Source organism: Nicotiana attenuata, unplaced genomic scaffold (assembly GCF_001879085.1).
Source record: "Nicotiana attenuata strain UT unplaced genomic scaffold, NIATTr2, whole genome shotgun sequence".
In the NCBI taxonomy this organism is placed as follows: Eukaryota; Viridiplantae; Streptophyta; class Magnoliopsida; order Solanales; family Solanaceae; genus Nicotiana; species Nicotiana attenuata.
In genome coordinates, this window is record NW_017672082.1 from 186,118 (window position 1) to 210,057 (window position 23,940).

At 36.8% G+C, this 23,940-nt stretch overlaps 2 protein-coding genes across 4 annotated transcripts; one reads left to right on the forward strand and one right to left on the reverse strand.

Moving 5' to 3' along the window:
- Nucleotides 1-8,044: 8,044 nt before the first annotated feature.
- On the forward strand, nt 8,045-17,282 carry LOC109211711 (diphosphomevalonate decarboxylase MVD2-like). Its single transcript, XM_019375278.1, has 10 exons — nt 8,045-8,445; nt 10,244-10,442; nt 11,981-12,044; nt 12,244-12,307; nt 12,401-12,481; nt 14,687-14,773; nt 14,943-15,100; nt 15,213-15,261; nt 15,786-15,910; nt 16,808-17,282. The coding sequence occupies exons 1-10, from the start codon at nt 8,227-8,229 to the stop codon at nt 17,028-17,030; spliced, it is 1,269 nt and encodes a 422-aa protein (XP_019230823.1). The 5' UTR covers nt 8,045-8,226; the 3' UTR covers nt 17,031-17,282.
- A 1,931-nt stretch (nt 17,283-19,213) lies between these two features.
- On the reverse strand, nt 19,214-23,360 carry LOC109211713. Of its 3 annotated transcripts, none has more exons than XM_019375282.1 (5): nt 23,028-23,360; nt 21,419-21,633; nt 21,111-21,322; nt 20,290-20,563; nt 19,214-19,660 (listed from the first exon to the last, which is right to left on the reverse strand). In XM_019375282.1, the coding sequence occupies exons 1-5, from the start codon at nt 23,230-23,232 to the stop codon at nt 19,346-19,348; spliced, it is 1,221 nt and encodes a 406-aa protein (XP_019230827.1). In that variant the 5' UTR covers nt 23,233-23,360; the 3' UTR covers nt 19,214-19,345. The 3 variants fall into 3 exon arrangements, with proteins under 3 accessions (XP_019230827.1, XP_019230826.1, XP_019230828.1); XM_019375281.1 differs by having other exon boundaries at nt 21,419-21,672; XM_019375283.1 differs by having other exon boundaries at nt 21,419-21,680; nt 23,028-23,227.
- Between the last annotated feature and the right edge of the window lie 580 nt (nt 23,361-23,940).

The window sequence follows — 23,940 nt, forward strand, 5'->3', positions numbered from 1 at the left end:
TGATAGGCCTTTCCAAACACCAACTTATACGGTGACATACCAATTGGTGTTTTAAACGCGGTCCTGTAGGCCCATAGTGCATCATCTAGCTTTCTCACCCAATCAGTTATTATGGTGTTCACAGTCTTGGTTAACACACTCTTTATCTCTCTGTTGGACACTTCAACCTACCCACTAGTTTGCGGATGATACGGAGTAGCCACCTTGTGGCGTACGTCATACTTTGCAAGCAACTTTTCGAAGGCTCTATTACAGAAGTGAGTGCCTTCGTCGCTGATAATCGCTCGTGGTGTCCCGAATCTAGTGAATATGTTCTTTTTCAAAAATCCCACCACCACTCTTGCATCATTAGTGGGCAACGCAATAGCTTCTACCCACTTGGACACGTAATCCACAGCAACAAGTATGTATTTATTGCCAAAAGAGCTGACGAAGGGACCCATGAAGTCAATCCCCCAGACATCAAACACTTCCACCTCTTGAATCGGGTTCATGGGCATCTCGTGGCGATGGGAAATGTTCCCAGTCCGCTGACATTCATTGCAGCCCTTCACCCACAGGTACGCGTCTCTAAACACTATTGGCCAAAAGAATCCGGCCTCAAGCACTTTCGCAGCTGTCCTGACCCCTCCAAAATGTCCTCCATATGCCGATGCGTGACAAGCCTGCAAAACAGAAGATTGTTCTATCTCGGGGATACACCTCTGGATCATATTATCAACACATATTCTAAACAGATAAGGCTCATCCCAATAATACATGCGGCTATCACGATGAAACTTTTTTCTTTGGACAGATGAAAGGTCGTGAGGAACTATACCACTGGCCAGGTAATTAGCAAAGTTTGCATACCATGGCACTTCCTCAAGATTAGTAGCGAGCAGCTGCTCGTCTAGAAAGGTTTCCAGGATCTCTTCGACCTCGACTGATTTTTCAGCTCCTTCAAGTCGTGATAGATGATCAGCGACTTGATTTTCTGTGCCCTTACGGTCACGAATTTCGAGGTCGAATTCTTGCAACAGCAGCACCCAATGAATCAGGCGCGGCTTAGACTCCTTCTTCTCAATTAGGTACCTGAGAGCTTCGTGGTCAGTATATACAATTACCTTGGAACCAATCAGATATGATAGGAACTTGTCAAAAGCAAACACCACAGCCAACATCTCCTTCTCAGTCACAGTGTAGTTCAGCTGGGCTCCACTCAGTGTTCTACTAGCATAGTATATTAGATGCATCAGCTTGTCTTTCCGCTGTCCCAGCACTGGCCCCCCTGCGTAGTCACTAGCGTCACATATGAGTTCAAACGGTTGCTCCCAGTCGGGGGCAACTATGATAGGTGCTGTGACCAACCTCTTTTTCAGCTCCTCGAATGCTACCCTGCAATCATCAGAAAACAAGAAAGGATGATCTTTTTCTAACAACTTACAGAGGGGGTTGGCAATTTTTGAGAAGTCTTTTGTGAATCGCCAATAGAAACCGGCATGCCCGAGGAAGCTTCTGATTGCTTTGACAGAAGTTGGAGGGGGTAGCTTTGCTATCACATCTACCTTAGCACGATCCACCTCAATTCCTTTGCTTGACACCCGGTGTCCCAAGACTATGCCCTCTTGTACCATAAAGTGGCACTTCTCCCAATTCAGAACCAGGTTAGTCTCGATACACCGTTTCAGCACACAAGTCAGATTTATCAGACACTCATCAAATGAGTTCCCCACCACTGAGAAGTCATCCACGAACACCTCCATGATATCCTCTACCATGTCAGTGAATATGGCCATCATCCACCGTTGGAATGTGGCGGGTGCGTTGCATAGACCAAAAGACATCCTTCGAAAGGCATAAATGCCATACGGGCAAGTGAAAGAGGTTTTCTCTCTATCCTCCGGTGCAATGGAGATCTGATTGTACCCTGAGTACCCATCCAGAAAACAGAAATGTGACCTCCCTGCCAATCTGTCTAACATCTGATCAATGAAGGGAAGTGGGAAGTGGTCTTTTCGGGTGGCTAGATTTAACTTTCGATAGTCCATGCAAATTCTCCATCCCGTGACGGTTCTTGTAGAGATCAATTCATTGTTATCATTCTTAACTACCGTTACGCCACCCTTTTTAGGCACACATTGAACTGGGCTAACCCAGCTGCTGTCAGAGATTGGGAAAATGATTCCCGCATCTAACCATTTAATTACTTCTTTCTTCACCACTTCCTTCATATTGGGGTTCAGCCTTCTTTAGTGTTCCCTGGAAGGTTTGTGTCCCTCTTCCAGTAGAATTTTATGCATACAGTAGGCGGGGCTGATCCCCTTTATGTCTGCCATGGTCCACCCAATGGCAGTCTTGCACTCCTTAAGTACCTGCAATAGTTGTTGAGCCTGCGCATCTAACAAACTAGATGAGATAATAACAGGTAATGTGGAGTTAGGTCCAAGAAATTCATACCTGAGATGGGCGGGCAATGGCTTTAATTCCATCTTTGGTGGTTCTTCGATGGATGGCTTGTCTGGAGAAGTTGCTCGATTTTCCAAGTGCAAGGGCTCAAACTCTAGGGTTCTATCCCAGAACCCTCTACCCTCTAACGCCAACACCCATTCCGCCAGATCCTCTCCATTTACCTCATCCACATTCATTAGACATGCAGCAAGGGGATCCTCCATAGTCAACTTTTCATCATCAGTCTCTACAATTACATCCACGGCATCAATAAGAGAGCAATTGGCAAATTCACTTGGTCGCCTCATGGATTTCTGCACATTGAATGTTATTTCTTCGTCGTTCAGTCTCATCTTGAGCTCCCCAGTCTCACAATCAATTAGAGCCCTCCCCGTGGCCAGGAACGGTCTTCCCAAAATTATGGGAATCTCTTCATCCACCTTACAGTCTAGGATCACAAAATCTGCAGGGAACACAAATTTCCCTACCTGAATCAGCACATCGTCTAGGATTCCAGAGGATCGTTTCACAGTCCTGTCAGCCAGCTGCAACAACATAGATGTGGGTCTAGCTCTTCCAATGCCCAACCTCTTATAAATTGCTAGGGGCATAAGATTGATGTTGGCCCCTAGATCACACAGTGCCTTAGCAAAAGCAAAATTACCAATAGTGCATGGGATTGTAAAGCTCCCTGGATCAGACAGCTTTTCCGCAATTGGTCTAGTCACCACTGCACTACAGGTCTGAGTAAGAGTAACTGTGGCCAAGTCTTGGACATCAAACTTTCGGGACATCAAGTCCTTCATCATTTTTTGCATACCCAGGCATCTCCTTCAAAGCTTCAATTAATGGTATATTTACCTGGATTTGCTTTAGCATTTCAAAGAACTTCTTGTATTGCTCCTCCTTTTTGTACTTAGCCAGCCTCTGAGGGAAGGGTGCAGGAGGTCTCTTCTTCCCAATCGATCGGGACTGATCTTTATCAGCTGCTGTATCAACTACTGGCTCCTGGACTGTTTCAGCATCTTTCTCGGTCTCTTTCTGAATGGTATTTTCTTCTTGAGTAGGCTGGACTGTCACCTCTGTCAGTTTCGTTGATTCATCCAGCTCAATGGTCACTGGTATGAGTGTCTCAGCCTGTCTAGCTTCTCGAGCCCTTTCTTGCTCTACATCCAGATCTCTGCCATTACGTAGGCTCACCGCCATCAGCTGCTTCGGTCCCTGATCTTTTGGGTTTATCTGGGTGTCTGCAGGTAGTGTCCCATGAGGACGATTGTTCAGAGACATCGAAATTTGGCCCACCTGTACCTCAATATTTTTGATTGTTGCATCATGTGCATTGACTCTCTCAGTAATTTTTGCATTAGATCCAATAACCTGTTGCATCATTGCTTCAAGTCTAGCAAACCCATCTTCCTGCCTTCCACCATGCTGCTGCTGAGGCGGGTGATACCCCTGCTGCTGATTCTGATTATTGTATCCCTGTGGTCTTGTGTAAGGTGCCATATTGTTGGGGGGTCTCATACCTCCCATGTTCCCAGTATTGAATTGTGGCTGTGCTGGCCTGTACTGCTGATTCTGTTGACCCCAATTTTGACCACCCTGCCTCTGGCCGCCATAATTAGACACATAATTCATGTCTTCAGGGTAGTGATGATGATCGTGTTCTGCGTTCCACTAGTTACCAACTGGCTGACTAATGCAAGATGTGCACAAGCCCCCGTTAGTAGTATCAACAATATGTACCTACTGTTTCTGTCCTGACTCTTCCACCTTTTTGGTGAGTATGCTCATCTGTGTCAATAAGGTGGCCATATTTTCAGCCATAGAATTGGATGGATCTAAAGGCATTGAGTGAACCACTGGAGTGATAGGTGCAGTTCTGGTTATCCACCCCGAGTTCTGTGCCATCTTGTCAAGCATACTCTGGCCCTCTCTCCATGTTTTGCTCAAGAATGCCCCACCAGCTGAAGCATCAACAATGTTCTTTACGCTATCTGACAATCCCATGTAAAACTGCTGCCCCAACATTAGATCTGGAACACCATGGTGTGGACAAATGACCAGCATCCCTTTAAAACGCTCCCATGTTTCATGCAAGTGTTTCCATCGGTCTCTGTTTAAAGCTCAAAATCTCCTCAATTTGTTGAGCAGTCTTGTTGGGTGGGTGGAACTTGTTGTGGAATTGCTTCACTAGTTCTTCCCACGTTGCTATAGAATTTATGGGGAGTGAATTTAGCCAGGTCTTGGCAGCTCCTGTCACTGAGAATGGAAACAATAACAGCTTGATTGCTTCTGGGGTTACATTGGGTTGCCTTTGGGTTTTGCAGATAGACAAGAAATTCTTCAAGTGCTGTTGAGGATCTTCAACTTGTGACCCCGAAAATAGTCCCTTATTCTGCAACAAGTGCAACATGTTATTTGTGATTTGGAATGACTCAGCCTGTATCTGCGGGACTACTATCGTTGTGGATAGATTCTCAGCTGTGGGTTGTGCCCAGTCATAGAGAGCAGCCACTGGCACTATTGGAACTCCTGGGTTTTCCTCTTGATCTCCCATGATTGTTTCGAATTGTGCAGTTGTTAGTTGTTGTTTGCTTTTCTGGTTGGCCCGATTCAAAGCCTTGAAAACTTTCTCGGGATCTGATAATGCTTCAAATACTTCACCAGATCTCGATGAGTTTCTAAGCATGCACCTGTGCAACCCAGTCAACAAACGTCAAAATTTCAATGTAAAAATTGGGTATAGAGAAAACTGACTACACTAAGAATTTTTGTACTTCTTTCAACTGCAATTGATAACACCGTTAATTCCCCGAAAACGACGCCAAAATTTGATCACGCCCAACTATGCCTTATAAAAGGACACGCGGACGTTGCAAATATAACCTGAGTATTTATGCCCAGAGTCGAACCCACAGAGAATTAACCTATCAATTACTTTTGTTGGACTTACTAAATTCTTTATAATCACTTCCCCAACGTTGTAAACAATAGTTGATGGTATTTCTAATAACTAAGATTGAAAGTAACTAAACAGCTGTAAACTAAATATGCTGTGGTTGTAAACAATAATGAGAAGGTTCTAAGGTAGTGATTTCCCCTATTGATGGAATCCCTTCCGGTTATGTTTCATATAGATTCACCAAAACATCTCTATCAATCATGAGCACTCTTTTTACCGTAAATCTCTCCCGAGTAATCGCGATAATTTACTAGACGCACTCTCCCGAGATACGCTAGCTGACTTTGTTTATTACAGCTCACTTTAGATTGCACCCAAGGCTTCGTTATCCCTAATCTCGCCTTTAACCCCGCAGTTATAGATCCCTCTTATACTTTGGGAGTGGTGTTGTTCAACAATTACCTAAATATGCACTCTCTTCCGAGTTATGCAAACTAAATAGGCACAGCTAATTGAGGATCCTGTCAATTAACTACAACAAATACGTAGTTGAACAAATAGAGATTAACTGGCAAACTATATTAACATAACCAAGAAGTTCATCCTTCAATAGGTTCCATCAAAACCTTAGACTAAAGTATTTAGCTACTCATAACAACGTAAGGATAAACTATGAAAATATTCATAATCGAAAATAGCAAGAAAAAGAAGAGATAAAGAACTATGATGTTTTTGGGTGATCTCTCACACTTGTGTATCTTGCAAAAATAATCTCCAAAACAAGCCTGCCCTAATGTGGCCGAATTTCTACATCTTATAAGGGTTTTACACCAAGTTTTCCCGACTTGACACTTTGGTCCCTGAAGTTTCAGCGTCCTGCCGCGGTCCCACCGCTGTTACGCCAGGACCGCGGCCAGAATGGTCCTCTGAATCTGCAGCAATGTTCTGCCGCGGTCCTACCGCGCTTACGCCTGGACAGCGACAGGCCAGCTTCAGTTCTGGTTTTTTTGTCCCTTCGCTTGGTGCACTTTGTGGGTATTGTATGATTGACCTCCTTTTCTCCGTAATTGATCCCAAAAGTACTCCACAGGCTTCTTTTATTGGATATAGCCTGCAAAGCATGAAAAAGCACTAATCAGAGCATTTGGTTATCACTTTTTATCATAAAGCTATACAAAAAAGTGGTTTTTCAGGGCCTAATTATAGTCTAGTTCACCTATTATCAATATATATATATATATATATATATATATAATGTCCGAACTTACTAGCTTAATTATGTTGTGCTGTTTTTCTTAGACCTACTATTCTAATTTTTCATTGGCATCTTTTGTATTTGAAAATCATAAGTGCACAATTAAACTTCACTCCAAAACAAAGAAGAGAATCCAAACATTTTACTTTTCCTTTGCAATAATTTTGATTTTTTCTGGAAACCTTCGTCAATGTTTAATGAGATAATAATTTAACATATTTTTTAGCAATTTGAGTAAAAATCAAGTAAAACTAAAATACTTAGGGGTCGTTTGGTATGATGGATAGATAAAAATAATTCCGAGGTAAAAATTTAGTACCGCCTTATACCTTTTTTGGTTATTAATCCTAGAATAAGTTATCCGAGGATTAAAAATAGTATCGAGATAAGTTATACATGCTAGGGAAAGGAATAATAATTTCAAGATAAGTCATCCCAGGATAGAACAGTAAAATTGATAATCCCATGATTAATACAACTTACCAAACAATCAATAAAAAATAATAACAGAATAACTAATCCCATCATAACTAATTCTAGTATAACTAATTCAAACATAACTTATCCTCAAACCAAACGACCACTTATAGATCATAAAACCAATATATCCGACTTATAGCCTGTTTGGCCAACCTTTTTTTTGGGCCAAAAGTAATTTTTTGGGCTATAAGTATTTCTTTTTCTCAAAAATTAAGGTGTTTGGCCAAGCTTTTAGAAGGAAAAAAATGCGTTAGATGAGAAACAAAAGCAGTTGTTGAGAAGCAGAAAAAAGGAGCTTCTTTCCAAAAATACTTTTCTGAGAAGCACTTTAGAGAAAAATACACTTACAACTTGTTTGGATGGTTGTAACATATCGTTTCATAATGTATCGTATCGTATTGTACTGTATTGTATTGTTTGATGAATATAATATTTGGATAGATTACATCGTTTGACGTCGTTTCATGATATCAGCACCATCAGTATTGAAGAATAAACTTGCAATATTATAAACAAAAATTATGATACGAGATAAAATTATTATATGAAAATATAGGATAAATGATAAAATAAATTATTTAATTTTAATGAAGGCTGAGATTGAGAGAAAAAGACAAGGTAGCGACGTGACCACACCAAATCGTTCATACATAAAGTGGCATATTTCGTCGACGTAACGACGGATTTAACGATACGATACAATAATATTTAAGTAACAATCAGAAGGTAACAACCATCCAAACAAGTTGTTAGAAGCAATTTTTAAAAGCTTGACAAAATACTAATTACTATTTAAAAGTACTTTTTAAATTAATTAACCAAATACAAATTGCTTATCACCAAAATTATTTTTTTAAAAGATTTGTGAAAGAAGCACTTTTCAAAATAAGTTAGCTATTAATGTCTTTTATTGGGTCCCACAACACATGTTGTTTCGCTGGGCCCCGCAACCCTTGTTCAAAAATTTGATGCCAACGAGAAATAAACTACTTGTTTGTCATTCAACAATGGAGGTTCGCAGCCATGCTCTTCTACACATATAAATACACATATCCAAATTAAATCTAAAACCAAACCCGCATTCCCATTTTGATAGATCTAAATCCCCAGATTCCCTTTATTGTAATTATCGCCTCTCTGCTCTTGATTTTTGGCAATGGCAGAACAACAATTACAGAATTGGGTTCTTATGGTGACTGCTCAAACACCCACTAATATAGCAGTGATTAAGTATTGGGGAAAAAGAGATGAGGATTTAATTCTTGCTATTAATGATAGTATTAGTGTTACCCTTGATCCTGCTCACCTTTGTACCACTACCACTGTTGCTGTTAGCCCTGCTTTTGATCAAGATCGCATGTGGCTCAATGGAAAGGTAATATTTTCCACTTTCTCAGTGTAATTTTTTTATAAAAAATTGGTGGATTTTTTTTTGGGGTAATTTTGTTTGGGTTGATTTGTGTGGAAAATAGATTGTTTGGCAGCTCATATGTTCAGAAAGTTCAGTTTGTGATGAGGAAAACTGATAATCTTTTAGTGTATTTGATAATAAAATGATGACTAGTATTTGTTTTAGTACTTTCTTTAAAAAATTTATGAGTCTTTTAATAAAAAAAAAAAAAAAATTGGGTTGATATGTGTAAAAGAAAGCTATATTGGCAGCTCAGGTCTTGTGAAAGTTCAGTTCTTGATGAGTAAAACGATAATTTCTCATATTTAATAAAAATAATGATAAGTATATGTTTTTTGTAATTTTGTGTGGTTCAATGGAAAGGTGGATTCTTTTCATTTTCTTAATGCAAATATTTTAAGAGTATGCTGGCAATAAATGGGTATTTGTTTTTGTAATTTGTATGAATGAAAATTGTTTTGGCAGCTCAGATGTTGAGAAAGTTCAGATCTTGATGAGTAAAAGCTCCTATTTTTCTCAGTGTGTTTAGTAAAAAACAAAAATGATGACCATTTGTTTTTGTAATTTTGTGTGGTTCAATGGAAAGGTAAATTCTTTTCACTTTCTCAGATGTAGATTTTTTAAAACTTTGATGAGTATTTGTTTTTGTAGCTTTGTTTGGGTTAATTGTGATAGAAAGTTGTTTTGGCAGCTCAAATATTGAGAAAGTTCAGTTCTTGATGAGTAAAACTGATAAATTCTCATTGTATTTTATTAAAAAGAATGCTGACTATGTGTTTTTGTAATTTTGTGTCTGTCGATAATGTGAAAGAAGACTGTTCTTGCAGCTGAGTTGTTTTAAATTTTTGTTCTTGAAGAATAGAAATTTCTCATTTTCTCAGCGTAAGTTTATTGAAAGATTGGATAAGCATTTGTTTTTGTAATTTTATGTGTAGTTGATTTATGTGAAAAAAAGGCTGTATTGGCAGTTCAGATGTTGGAAAGTTCAATTCTGAAAAAAAAAAATTCCATTTTCTCGGTGTATTCTTTTTCCAATTTGATGAGTACTTAATCATACAATATTGTATGGGTTGATTTAATGTGAAAGAACTGTTTTGGCAGCTGCAATATTGGGAAATTTTTAGTTCTTGATAAGTAAAATTTCTCATTTTCTCAGTGTAAGTTTCTGTTTAACTTTTTTGATGAGTTGTAATATCTTGTGGGCCGATTTATGTGAAAGAAGGCTGTTTTGCAGCTCAGATGTTGGTAAAAGTTCAGATATTGAAGAGTAATATATTTTAATTTCTTGAGTTGAGTTTATTAAGTTTAATGGGGATTGATCTTTTCCGAGGAAGAGCATTTTGGAAGCTCAGATAGTGGATTCTTAGCTGCACGATCATATGCTCTTATGCTATGAGAGCATACAGCTGTGTGTTCTTTTCGCTGTGTGTGACTACATGTAATAGAATCAAGGAGGTTCTTGGTATTCTTTGTTAGTTTTCTACCTTATATGGGCTGATGTTTGGGGTGGTGGGGGCAATTCTAGTTTAATAGCGGCTCATATAATTGATCATCTTCTCTGGTTTCGCTGCAGAAATTTGTAAAGATAGTCATGACGAAAATAGATCTGAAACAATAGAAATCATTTTTGCGCAGTCTTAGAAAGCTGAACTCATAGATTTCTTCTTTCACTCCTTTTTTCAGCAATGAGAAAGAACCTTATGCTGTGGATATTTGTATCTGGATCTTGACATTTTTATATTCATTTTTGCTCATTGTGCAGGAAATATCCCTCTCTGGAGGCAGATACCAAAACTGTCTTAGAGAAATTCGAGCTCGTGCCAGTGACGTTGAGGATGAGAATAAGGGTATCAAGATCGCGAAAAAGGATTGGCAGAACCTGCATGTGCATATTGCTTCTTACAATAATTTTCCTACTGCTGCCGGTTTGGCTTCCTCGGCTGCTGGTTTTGCCTGCCTAGGTATGATTGACAATTTCTTAACTTCTCTTTTTGATAACCAAGAAATCCCCGAAGGTCAATGGCACACGGTTTGACACTCGGTCAATCATGGGCTTGCCCCTCTACCTTCTCCCCTCAGATATCATGCTTTTGTATAGCAATCAACAATAAAATTCTTAAGAAGGCTGACTTAATCTTCAATTCACAAATTTCATAATGAACTTTTATTATCTTTATAGACAAGGGTCGAAGAAGATAACACACAAGCAGAAGCTCCATCTCAACGCAGTCATGAACATGCATATGTAATATAGATTGGCAACCATGGATAACTCTTACTACTAACTCACCACCAACATGGATACAAAATAAGGCAACATTCACTAGAACCCAAGAAGCTCAAATGAATAGATAAATGCACTACCTTATCAGCAACTTCATTCTTTTAAAGGCCACTTACAAGATATAAAAGTTACACAACATAGTTTTCGTTAAAGGAAAAGGAGCAATATTAGAAAGAAGTTGATTTGCAATTTGCATCAAGTGAAGCTCACATTACTTGGGTCACTATATAATATGCATGAATAGAAAATGGTAACATAGATCATCTTGTAAAAGAAAGAGCGTGGACAAAAAAAGCTTACACTTTCCATCTAAATTGCTTGCACTATTCACTTCGGTGCCGTACCCGTGTCGACACAAGGTAAGTATGGGTGTGGGATCCTGTACCGGATCTGGTCATTCGATTTTGGGTACTTAGGCTAAGATCGACAGGGAGAAATTCAGAATAGATACAATAATTTCTGAAATCAATATAAAAGCTAGGGTGAAATTGAAAAAAATGGAATACCTTGTATATAAAAATTTCTATGTCCGTCCTTATACTTTTATATCTTTCTCGGATTCTTCTCTTGATCAATATTTTCTCCTTCTAGGAATACCTAATAAGTTTTTCGCATAATGTCTCATAATTTAGACATATTTTTATAACTGTATTTTTAGATACTTGAATTACTTCTCGAATCTGCATATCCGAATCTGTACCTGGATCCGTACCACCGAATCATAAAGGACCTGACCTCTAGATCCTCACCCGTATCGGATACCCACGCCCGAGTCCGAGCGACTTAGCTTTCCATTAACTAAATAATCTATCAATGGTTTGGAACTATTTTCCTTGCCAAGCAACATGATATGTTATGATCGTATAACCAAAGGTCATGTTACAATCTAAAAACAATACATGGAACACTCCAGAAAAAGTCAACTAATAGATTTAGCAACTAAAGCCTCCACAAAATGTCCAGCATTTTATATACTTAAAGAAACAAATTACTTTCAGGTATTATAAACCACACAAAAAGCTTATGCACCCGAAAATAAAGTAAATTACACAGTTGGATCAGATTCCAACACGTGTAATATGTTTGTACATTATACATAGAACATTATGCAAGTCCATGCGGAAAAGAACTTTCTAAAACTCTTGAACGGAGTACTCCAATTACTTTTTAAGGTTCATTTATGATCCTCAACTAACTTATGTCTCCTATATACAGTTTTCTCCCTTGCAAAATTGATGAATGTGCAAGAGGACAACGGGAAGCTTTCTGCCATAGCACGGTAATTCATATCGGTCATGAATATTTCCCTTAGCTGGTTTTGTTTTTCTATATTTTGTGTCATAGAAGATTAAAATCAGGTTGAGGTCAACATATAACACATCTAACTGATCTTCTTGGGCTTACTTTCTCTATTCCACTGCCCATTCAATAGCTTAAATAAATAATCAAAGTGATAAACTTTATTAATTCATGCACAGGCAAGGGTCGGGAAGTGCTTGTCGAAGCTTGTATGGAGGATTCGTTAAGTGGATCATGGGAAAAGTATGTCGAGCTCCTAACTTCGTGTTGTAACTTCTCTCGACATGTATTATATATTTTTAGTCTTTATTCTAATTCCTTTTCCAACATATAAAGGAGGAAAATGGTAGCGATAGCATTGCTGTTCAGCTTGTAGACGAAAAGCACTGGGATGAGCTTGTTATCATCATTGCAGTGGTATGTACTTCCCATCCAGATTATGATTGTTTTTAGGAAAACTCAGCAATTTATATGTTATTGCTAGGTAGTGAAAAGAGAGAAAAAAATTGTATCTCTGTCCGGATTCGAAAATATTAATTGGAAAAAGTATATAAGGCTCAGAAACTTCTCCAATTTTTATTCCTCCAAAATATTTTGTTATTATTATGTATAACTAGTAAATACTCACACTATTAGATAAAAAATTAAAGTATATGCAAGTTAAGAATTTCACATATTCAAGTTAGTCATTTGTGTCAAATACATTACCTTGGTTTTTGGTGTCAAAAAGCTTATTGACAGATATGAAGATTTGAGTACGCTAATACAAAGTTAAAATATTAGATAAAATTATATCATTGAAAGTTTGAAAAGGTGAAATAATAACTTAAAAACTTGGAAAGTAGATTCATTACATTTCTAGTGTCATGACCATACAAGGAAACAATAATGTTTTAAATTTTTTTGTAACTTCTTAACAAAGACGGTAGTTTCTTATAGTAAATAATTTTGTATTTAAACAAAAAGTTCAAATGACGGACAAAAAAAATGAAGTTTTTTAATCATATAATTGTACTTACAATTTTATCCAACATGCAATACACCTATGAAGGATAGAAAATGTTATCAACATTTTGTATGAATTTCATGTTTATTATAATAGTATAAATAATATACATTTCTTATAGTTACAAAATTATAAATATTATAGAATTGTTTTCATAATTGCTTCATTAGTAAACTATGTATAACTTTTATATTTAACTGAAATAAGAGGTTTCAATTTTCTTAGATTTGGTTGAGGTTGTTCAAATGAGTGAGTAAATTAAGTTAAGTTTCTATCTCTATTAATTTGTAAATATACCTACCCCATTGGTTCTAGTTTTGCCTTTTTTCACGTACATTCATTCTATTTGTTTTTTCCTGGTTATGACGATTTCATTTTTCAATTTTAACTTGATTTTTCTGAATAAACTATCTTTATTTCTCATTAAAAGAAATATATGGAGGAATTAATTCTTAAAAAGATTAATATATAGCTTTGTATCTCAAAGAGTTAGAAGAGTGAATTTTAAATAAAAATATACATAAAAAAAACATGAATTATCTGAAAAATTTATGATATCTTATTTAAAATTTGGCTTTTGGCACCGATTTATTGAGCCGGCCTGAAATCTTTCTAATTTCAAATTTTGGTTTAGTTGTTTCTATTTTCCAAGATTTTGCAAGACTTTTTTAAAGTGGTTACAAACATTTCCATCATCAGAAAAGTTAAGTAAAATGAATTTGTCAATTTGCAGTGCATAAATCTTAGCTCCATGACAAAAAAAACATGGGGAGAAGAATTAGGAAAAGCAGGAACAACCAAACACTACTTAAGTTTCCCTTTTTTATTTCTCCTTGTGGTGTCTTGTTCCTTTTCTCCTAGGATGATAGTTGCATGTGCATTACTTTTGTGCATTTGTGATTTTAAGAATAATATGTGGAACATAAATCTAACTTAGCCCATTGGAACTGCACTCCTTGAGACCTAAAAATAGGAATATCTTTGTGGGAAATAAGGTTGTAGAGAAGAACTTGGTTTCTATTATTATTTTTCTAACGAGCCCCTTCTTGTAATGAGTCCCTGATTCAAGTTTTAAATATTTGAAAACCCCTTCTTTTAGAAATACCCAGTTTCGTTAACGTGAGTCAATAGTGCTATACTGGGAAGTGGGAAATTGGAAGGGAAAAAGAAAGAATATTCTGCTTTTATTTTCCTGCTAACTAATCTAGAACTTTAAGTGCCACATATTTGTGTACTTGTACGTGCTCTGCAGTTTTTATTTCTTTCTTTCCAAATGGCAATCTTATTGCTACTGTACTTCCAACTTCGCACTTATAACTGATTCCTAGTTCTCCAATACTAACTTTAAGCTGCTTCAGTAACTCATTATTCTTGATAATAAATTAATGAAGTTTAGTCAATTGAAATACACAAGCGTTGATCATTGGAATAACTTTTGGGTGCATTTTTTGTTTTCAGCTCCACAAAATAAACAGGATTCTGAACTTGCATCATCTTCTAAAATAAGATGTGTGCATAGATGATGATGCAATCAATTTGATCTTGACACTAACTAGTCGACTTGTGCCTTTTGATCTTTCTCCCTTTAATATATGCTATTATGTGACGTACTTCAGGTGAGCTCACGGCAGAAGGAAACAAGTAGTACCTCAGGAATGCGTGATACTGTTGAAACCAGTGCACTTATAAAGCACAGGGCAAAGGTATTCCTCGTACTCTTGATTACATTTGATTTTTGCAGTTTGACACATCTTCAAACAATATTCTAAAAGATCTCCAGCTTATTTTCATTAGTTCTTTTAATGTAATCTCTGTTAAATTGGTAACATTGTATCAGATGTTTGACTTTTCATTTTGTATTAAATATTGCAGGAAGTAGTACCAAAACGCATTATTCAGATGGAAGAAGCTATACAAAATCGTGATTTTCCAACTTTTGCTCAACTGACTTGTGCCGACAGCAACCAATTTCATGCAGTTTGCATGGACACTAGCCCTCCTATATTTTACATGAATGACACATCTCATAGGCAAGTTGTCTTAACTTCAGTCTATAGCTTAAGTTATGTTATCACGTAATTTTTGTGATCTCTTATACCGAAAGTGGGAGAAACAAGTTTTGATGGTGTGTTAACTTTTCAGGGTAATTGGCTGTGTTGAGAAATGGAACCGTTCAGAAGGAACTCCACAGGTTTTCTACCTTATCATGCTCTTGTTTTAATAGATAATTGCATGATCTGGTTATTATTCTCTTTTACTGAAGTAATAGAACGGGTCACCTAAGTTTGAGTGTGTAAGTGAGTTTTTGGGACAAGTTTAGGGTACAACATACATTTTCCCTTATTTTAAACAGAATAATGATTATCCATTTTCCGGAGATTTTTCTTTTTTTAATATTCGTAATGGGTGGTGACTGCGTACTTCATGACATACCTCTCTCCCCAAACTTCGTGTGTTGAAGATTCTGCTAACTCATAATGCATCCAAATATTGAAATTTTTCGTTTTTGAGCTGGTTTTGACACTATAACAAGTTTGGAGTTATCTCAAACCTTTTTGAACTCTGATTGACAATTCAGTATCAGGCTAATTAGCCTTGTTGCTAACTATTATTTCAGTTCTTCGCTTTCTCCTGCAAGTTTGATGTCAAAAGTAGGTGTAATCTAGCATGAATAAATGCATATTCCATTTTTAGTTAACATAAGAATGTTTACAGGTTGCATACACCTTCGACGCTGGGCCAAATGCTGTTCTAATTGCACGTAACAGAAAGGCTGCCACACTTATGCTTCAGAGGCTTCTCTTCCACTTCCCTCCAAATTCAGATACTGATCTAAACAGGTATGTGTTCCATCTAAAAGATTCAAAGTTCTAATCTAAGTACGAAGGAAGTGATTTTCGAGAAAATATTTTTCAGGAAATAACTTATTTTTTTATGGAAAATATTTTCCGGTATTTGATTTGAGAATGAAAAAGTATTTTGCAAAAAAATATTTATTAAAGATTGACAATAATATTAACAAACCTATAACGGTTTGACGAAATTTTGAGTATTAAAGATTGATTATAATGTCTAAGTGCTAGTTAAAGCAGTGATATAAAGTTACGAATTGAGATAATTGTGAAGGAAAATGATTTATGCAGAAAAGTATTGGAAAATATTTTCCCTAGAAAGTATTTTCTGCCAACCAAACACTAGAAAATAAAATATTTTCCTCCGTACCAACACACCCCGCTATCAGGGGCGTACATAGGAATTTTTGTAAGCGGTATCGAAATTTATAGAAGACGGGAATAATAGCTTTAATTATCATACTTCTAACCAAGAAATAGTCTTAGTTTATTGGTTTTGTTGAGTCTTAAGTAAAAATGGTCATTAGTTCAATTCTACTTCATCACAATTTTTAACCATAGAGACTCTCTCAAATATTTACAAAAAAATGTGCTAGTTGAGGTTTGAACCTTTGATCTCCTAGAGCAAAATCAAGTACATAACCAACACATTAAAAGACAATTTATGTTAGATGGTGTCATTTTTTCCTACTTATCTGTGTCCTCACAGTATTAATACATATATTTAATAAAAAAATTCGACGAAACGGTGTCACGTGATACTGCTTGTTAAACGTGCATGCATCCGCCCCTGCCCGCCATGATGTGTATTCTGGACCTTGTGTTATCAACATGCAACCAAACCATCTTCACTGCTCCTCATTGTTCTTTTTCCCTTCTCTCTAGCTATGTCATAGGCGATAAGTCAATTCTGAAGGATGCTGGGATTCAGGATATAAAGGATGTGGAAGCATTGCCGCCTCCACCTGAAATTAAGGACAAAGTTCCAGCTCAGAAATACAAGGGTGAAATTAGCTACTTCATCTGCACAAGACCAGGTAGAGGTCCAGTTTTGCTGACGGACGACAGCCATGCTCTCCTCGACCCTGCAACTGGATTGCCCAAGTAAAAGATCAAATTTTTTAGTTCGAATGTGCTCAATTCTCGGGGTATCTCTAAGTCTTGAGATCCAAGTGTTGCAGCCTCTTTAGCCTTTAAAAGGTGGAGGCTGCCATTTTAAACTGGTTTTAGTTTGGATGAAATATGAATTCAAAGCTTTTGTTTGTAGCTTAGGTTCCTGTATTGTTTTTCATTTGAATTAGCTGTGTACTCTTTCATCTTTGAGCAAATGAAATAAAAGTCTTCAAAGTTGCTTCTTTTACGCTTTTAGAGAATCGCATACTCATATGTAGTCCAAGCAGCTTTATATTTGATTAATTTTGTGCAATAGGATTGACGTATTTTCACTTCCTCTCGTAAACAACAACAACTCAGTAAAATTGGATAGTGTGTACGCATACCTTACCCCTACCCTGAAGGGTAAAGAGGCTGTTTCCGATTGACCTTCGGCTCAAGAAGACGAAAAGAGACAATAGATAAGTAGCGGTAACAGAAAGTAAAAAAAATAATAACAACATCGTAAGAGCCCGGAAATAGATGGAAAAGCAATAACAATAACCAGTAATAAAAGTCCAGTACTATGAAAAAAGGAAAAATAGTGAACACTATATTAACCACTAGCAGTCTAAGACAAAACACTATCAGACTAGCCTCACACTCGGTACGAAGTAGAAAAACGCTCAACTACCTCCTAACCTTCAACCCTAATGCTCGACTTCCATACCTTCCTATCAAGTGCCATGTCTTCGGAAATCTTAAGCCGCGGCATGTCCTGCCTGATCACCTATCCCCAATCTTCTTAAGCCGTCTACCTCTTTTCATACCTGCCATAACCAACATCTCACACTTTCACTCGTAAACAAAATAAAAAATTTAAGAGCTAAACACCCCAAGTCAAAGTGTTAATTAATACCATATAGAGAAAATGATCAAAATTGGTCCTTGATGTATCGAGGTTGAACTATTCTAGTTCGTAATATGTACTTAACAGATATAGTCCTAATCTTGTATCCTAAATCCTAAAACTAACGGTAAAGGTCAAACAAGGCTGTAAACTACATTCACACAAATCTAGTACATTAAACAAAGTTAATTTTTGAAAACAGAAGAAGAAGACAGTTAAGTTTACTCCACTTACAAATTGATATGTGTGTTTGTAATTAATAATATACTCTTCCCTCCGTCTCATAATATGTATCGTGATTCTCTTGTGCACGCCCCTTAAGAAAGAATAATTTTTGATTGTTTTATCCTCATTAAATATTTCTCAATTTATGTGTCATCTCTATCAAATTGTACCCCTACATTGTGTGAGAAATTGACACATGTGAGAAATTGACACATGCTAAGTGCCCGTTTGGACATAAAATTTGATGGAAGATTTTTCCAAAAAAATTTACTTTTTTCGAAATCAGCGTTTGTTCATAAAATTTTCAATTTTCGCTTGAAGATGCATTTTGTAAATTTTTGAAAATTTGAAAAACGGTAAAAAGCTGTTTTTCAAAATTTTCACACAAATCACTCACAAAACTTCAAAACCAACCCAAACTGAAATTTATGTCCAAACACAATTCTAAATTTCAAATTCCATTTTCACTTGAAAAAAATTTCACCATTTTTTCGAATTTTACAATTCTTATGTCCAAACGCGTACTAACACTTGAATAATTAGTTGTCGACTCTTAAGATACAACTAACCACGAGTTCAAATTAATTTGTAAAATACAAGTAGCTTTTTCTTATTTGAAAAACAATACTATCACGTCCTTTGATTCAAAGCCAACATAGCAAAACGTGAAAGAAAGTCCGTCGAAAGAAGATACTATACAACTAATATGGGCTTAATTTTGAAGTTAGTGTCAAATTATCTTTAGCTTGTGAAATTTTTGCACTTTCCATTCAAAAAATAAAAGTGCTTCTCACTATTTGAGAGCAATTATCAAAGTTAAATCATTAGATTATGCCACAAGGCCAAACCTAAAACGTTTTAAACCGACATGCACATTCAAGCACCACATAACCGTCTTAAAGAAGGGTAGAGGGGTAAATCCATTATCAATCGAGTTTCGAAACTTGCGTCACTGGCTCTCGAGGATTTCTCGTTTAGGGTAGAGGGTTGAGTTTCGAAACTTGCATCACTGGCTCTCGAGGATTTCTCGTTTAGGGTAGAGGGGCAAACCGATTATCCACCGATGTTCCGAAACTTGCAGTCTAGCTTTCGAGCTAGCTTTATATTTGATTAATATTTATGCAATAGGATCATGCCAGTAAAAGATACAAAATCTGTCTTCTTACAAAGGAACCTCTAAATCTCTTTCTTCCCATTTAAGAATGCACCATCTGCTGTTTCTCTCTGGTCAAGAATGTCTTCCAAATATCCTCCTTCACGGCGCGATCATGAATAAGAAGATGTCCAACATTTGGTACTTCATGGTATTGTATCCATGGAAGCCTTTGTGCGACGTAGCGCTGTAATATAACAGGCACAACCCAGTCTTCAACACCATGCCACAAGTGGACAGAGCCTTCACCATTTAGGAAAGGGTTCTTAATATCCATAGGATCAAAATCCCATTTCCCGAACCCCACCATCATGTCACGATGGAGGGACTCGTATACTCCTTGTTTTATAGCATATTCCTACAGAGGAAAGAAGCCAGCAACTTTTAAGCCAACAACGATCATCACATAAGTAACAGCTCATGAAAGTAATTCCGAATTGTGGGTTATTTGTACTAATCAATTACATTCTAGCAGTATAGTGGCTTGCTTTTCACTTCCACTCGAAAAAACAAATTCTTATGAGCAGAGCAAACACCTCAAGCCAAAATGTAACATAACACCACAGACCCTAGTCCAACAAACATAAAAAATTCTAACTCGTGTGGTTTTGTCGCCCCTATAGTGGTTATTCTAATGTTTCACTAAAAACAGAAGAAACATTTAATACAACAACAACAATAACAAACCAGTGTAATCCCACATAGTGAGGTCTGGGGAGGGTAGAGTATACGCAAACCTTACCCCTACCTTGTGAAGGTAGAGAGGCTGTTTCCGATAGACCCAAGGAAAAGGAAGAAACATTTAATATGAGCAGGAATAAACCTCCAGTTTACTTTGGGCAGGAACAAAACAACTCCAAGCCGTGACACTTACCATTTCCAAAAATTCTTCCAGAAAATTTATTACAAGGATCAAACACGATCAAGGGATCGTGAACTGAGTAATCTAACAGTAAATTATCCATATTCAGGTAGGAAACTGATTACCTTAAGTTTTTGAATTTTGCTTGCGTGCTCAGCAGATCTGGAAGCAACTTTTAAGTCTGGGGGAGACATTTTTGGTTTTTCAGCTATAACACTATTGCATGGGAACCACTTCTGAGTGTTCCACCAGTAGACTAGCCAAGGTGCATAATGTGCAACTCGAAGCGCCCATTGGTCCTGTGGGAGCTGTAGATTGTATCCTTCTGTAGACAAATTAGCAGGAAATCCAGGCCACCAGTAATTGACAACGGGAGCAACTAGAGCTACTCCTGCCAACCTATTAGCACCAGAAAAAATGCAACTTTATATTTGAGAAAAGCAATCAAATCTCATGAGTAAATAGGAAGAACTGCCACAGAGAGGAAAAGAATGTAGCCCTGTAAAAAAAGCAGAAAATACAGGAATTACAGGAATTCTAGTTGCTGTTCGTGAGAATAGCGAGGTTCCACAAGAAAATAGCAAAATATCACCTAGGGGAACTTTGATTCTGTCAAGTTGTGTAATAGCGAGATCTACGCTTCTTCAGTTACACCACTATACCTTTCAGGTGAATATATGTGTCATAGTGACAAGCAGTTAAGGTGAAAATCTGCTAATTTTATAGAGCAGTTTGTTTCCTGTTGGAAATGCTTTGCTATATAATGAAAACTTCCTCCTTCTCTGCTAATTCTTAGGTCTTTCACATTTTGTCACTGATGGGTTATGATAATGATGACATGGCAGTTGAACGTTAACGACGAGATTTCATGAAGCATGTTGCTCATGCCAAATGATTTCAGAAGTCGAGCTTAAAAGCAAAAGATCATTCTGTACACTATACATACTGATTAGGGATGTACTTAAGGCAACCCCAAACTGAATGACCACCCATGGAAAACCCCATAACATAAAATTTAGGGCCAAGTCCCAGTTGATCAGCGAGCTCTTCCATATCCAAAGCTGTAGTTTTTATCGTTCGTTCTGGATCAGGATCGCTTTCCCCATAACCAGGTCTATCAAAAGAGACAACGTACGCCCCTAATTCTTCAAGTGTTTCCTGAAAGAAACAACATAATCCATTCCAATCTCAGTTCGATTATACTCTAACAGAAGCAGAATTATAAGTTTGACCAAGAGTTGATGTAATACGTACTAAAGGTGCAACAGCGGCATCATATCTGCAAGAGCCAAAGCTATGAGCATATATGACCTTATATTTGGCGGTTTCTTTGGGAACACCATGCTCCTTATAAGCTAGATGTCTTCCATCCCTAAGTTTGATTCTCGGTCCAGTAATTAATGGACCACCAGGAGAGCCACAAACTTTGGAAGGTGGAGGTTGGAGGGCCGCGAATGCCCATGCTAGACCTGCAACCAACAAGACAACTAAAACTTTCCCAAGCATACCTGAAGCCCTGAACACAAGACATACGTAGTTCTTATAATAATATTGGAAAATGTAGATCGCATAGTGCAACTTCACAGAGTTTGAATGACAGAGGGTCAAAACCTAGGAATACTGATGACTTGGTTGGAAAAAACACTTTTTTCATAATGGATACAGATGAATTAGGTGGACAAAAATAAATATTGTAGAGTTTGCATACAAGGAAAGTTCAGCTTTTATATGACAATAAAGAAAATAAAGAATGGTGGCGAGGTAATGATATGAAGAAGTGAATGTGGAATGCAAATTAAAACAAGATGTAATAACTCAGAATTAGGTATTTGATTGGAATTTTCAACTAAATCAAGTTCTTCGACAAGCAAGAAACATAACCACCCTCTTTTTTGTTAAGATTGAAGGGTTGCAATCAGAAAACTTCAGTATGATAACCCTAGCTGATCTAAATGCCAAATTCCCCAAACTTATGAATTCATCCACTCGAGTCCTACAGCCACATTTCCCTCAATGTGGCAAGAAAAATTGAAGTAAAAGGTTGTCTAGTATGACTTAGCTTGGATTATACTTCCTTTAGGGCGAGAGGCACTTTTAACTTCAACGACATATTCCTATTCTTCTTTAATCCTCTCGGTCTAGAGCCTATTCCAATTGGTCTTGGCAGTTGAACAATTTGCACCTACTTTACTATGAACTAAATACAGTAGAAATGAAGTTAGATTTGGCATATGCAAACATAAAATTACACAAATATAATTTTTTATTTCTTCTCTATACTTAATTCTTCTCTCATATTCCATCAAACCATCAGCTCTTCTTGTTTCCTTTTCTACTCTTCTTTTCTGGCTATTGTAATTTTTCCTCTCAATTTTCCTCTTCAATCCCTCTTTGTTTCTCAATTTTTTCTAAGCAACTCCTGCTTTTTCCTTTTATAACCGTGGTGTTTGCAGCAGCTTGCGCACACCTCGACTAATTCCACGGGATACGAATTGAACCTGAGACCTCAATATGGTTCTCAACACACTTCATTGACCATTGTGACACACCCTTGAGTGCGGCTGCTACTTTCCTACTCTAATTCTCCTTCTCATAATTCTAATCCTAAGCATTTTAATCAATGGATCAATTAATCAACTACGCCTTAATCCTAAACTAGTTGAGTTCAGTTGCATGAATCTTCAATAACCATTCTGCTCAATTCAGTTAAATAAAAGAATTCATCAATAAAAATCCCTTCTATAGCAATAAAAAATTGAATCTTGAATTCACTTTTAGCTAGTTTAACAAAATTAAAAAAAAAAAAAAAAAAAGGACAAAAGCATTGACGAATTGGGTGTCATCTAGTTGTACTGTAACATACCTTGACTGGAATTGGAATGGAAAAAAGTTGAGTCTTGAAGATGATTCAATGGCTTTGTTTGGAGAATTTTACAGGCTTGAGGTTTAATAACAAATGAGAAGACAGTTGGGTTTAACTTATTAGAACTGTAGAGGGAACTGTATAAAGATTTTGTACAAGTCAAGAATGTTGGGTGAAGTCCTTGTTTTTGAATAAATTGAGACATTGATAGCAGCAGCCAAATTCTTTAGTAGAGGTGGCCACTTTATGGTGGTGGTTGGTCCACCAGCAGCACCTACTCTATCATACATACTACTACTAGCTCCTTACAAATTGAGCTAAGCAAATTCTGACTCCTTGTCCCACATTAGTAGGTGGGAGGAAAATTTATGTCTTATATAGTGGGCGTTTGGACATAAGAATTGTGAAATTCCGGAAAAAGGTGAAAAATAAATTTAAGTAAAAATGGTATTTTAAATTATAGTTGTATTTGGATATGAATATAATTTGAAATTATTTTTAATTGGCCAAATAACCCCGTGACCACTTAAACTTGTACCAATTTATAAACCTGATACATAAACTTACACTTTTCTTATTTGAACAATTCAACTTGACGAAATGAGTATAAATAAACGACTTTGACTATTGACTATGCTTATATGACATTGACATAGGTGATGTGGATAAAATGAGTGTCCATCACGTAGAAAATGGGCGTGAAAACAATAATCAAATTAAAAATAATAAAATTAAAAGAAAGAAAATTTAAAAATGAAAAAGAAAGTGAAAAAAAGGACTCGTCAGTACTCCCCTCCCCTTTCTTTTTTCTCTTCACTAGTAAACCCTCCCCTTTATCCCCCGTCAGTACACCTTTTTCTTATCAAGTTCTTCTCATTCTCTTTCAAATTTTATATACATTGTGATATTGTTG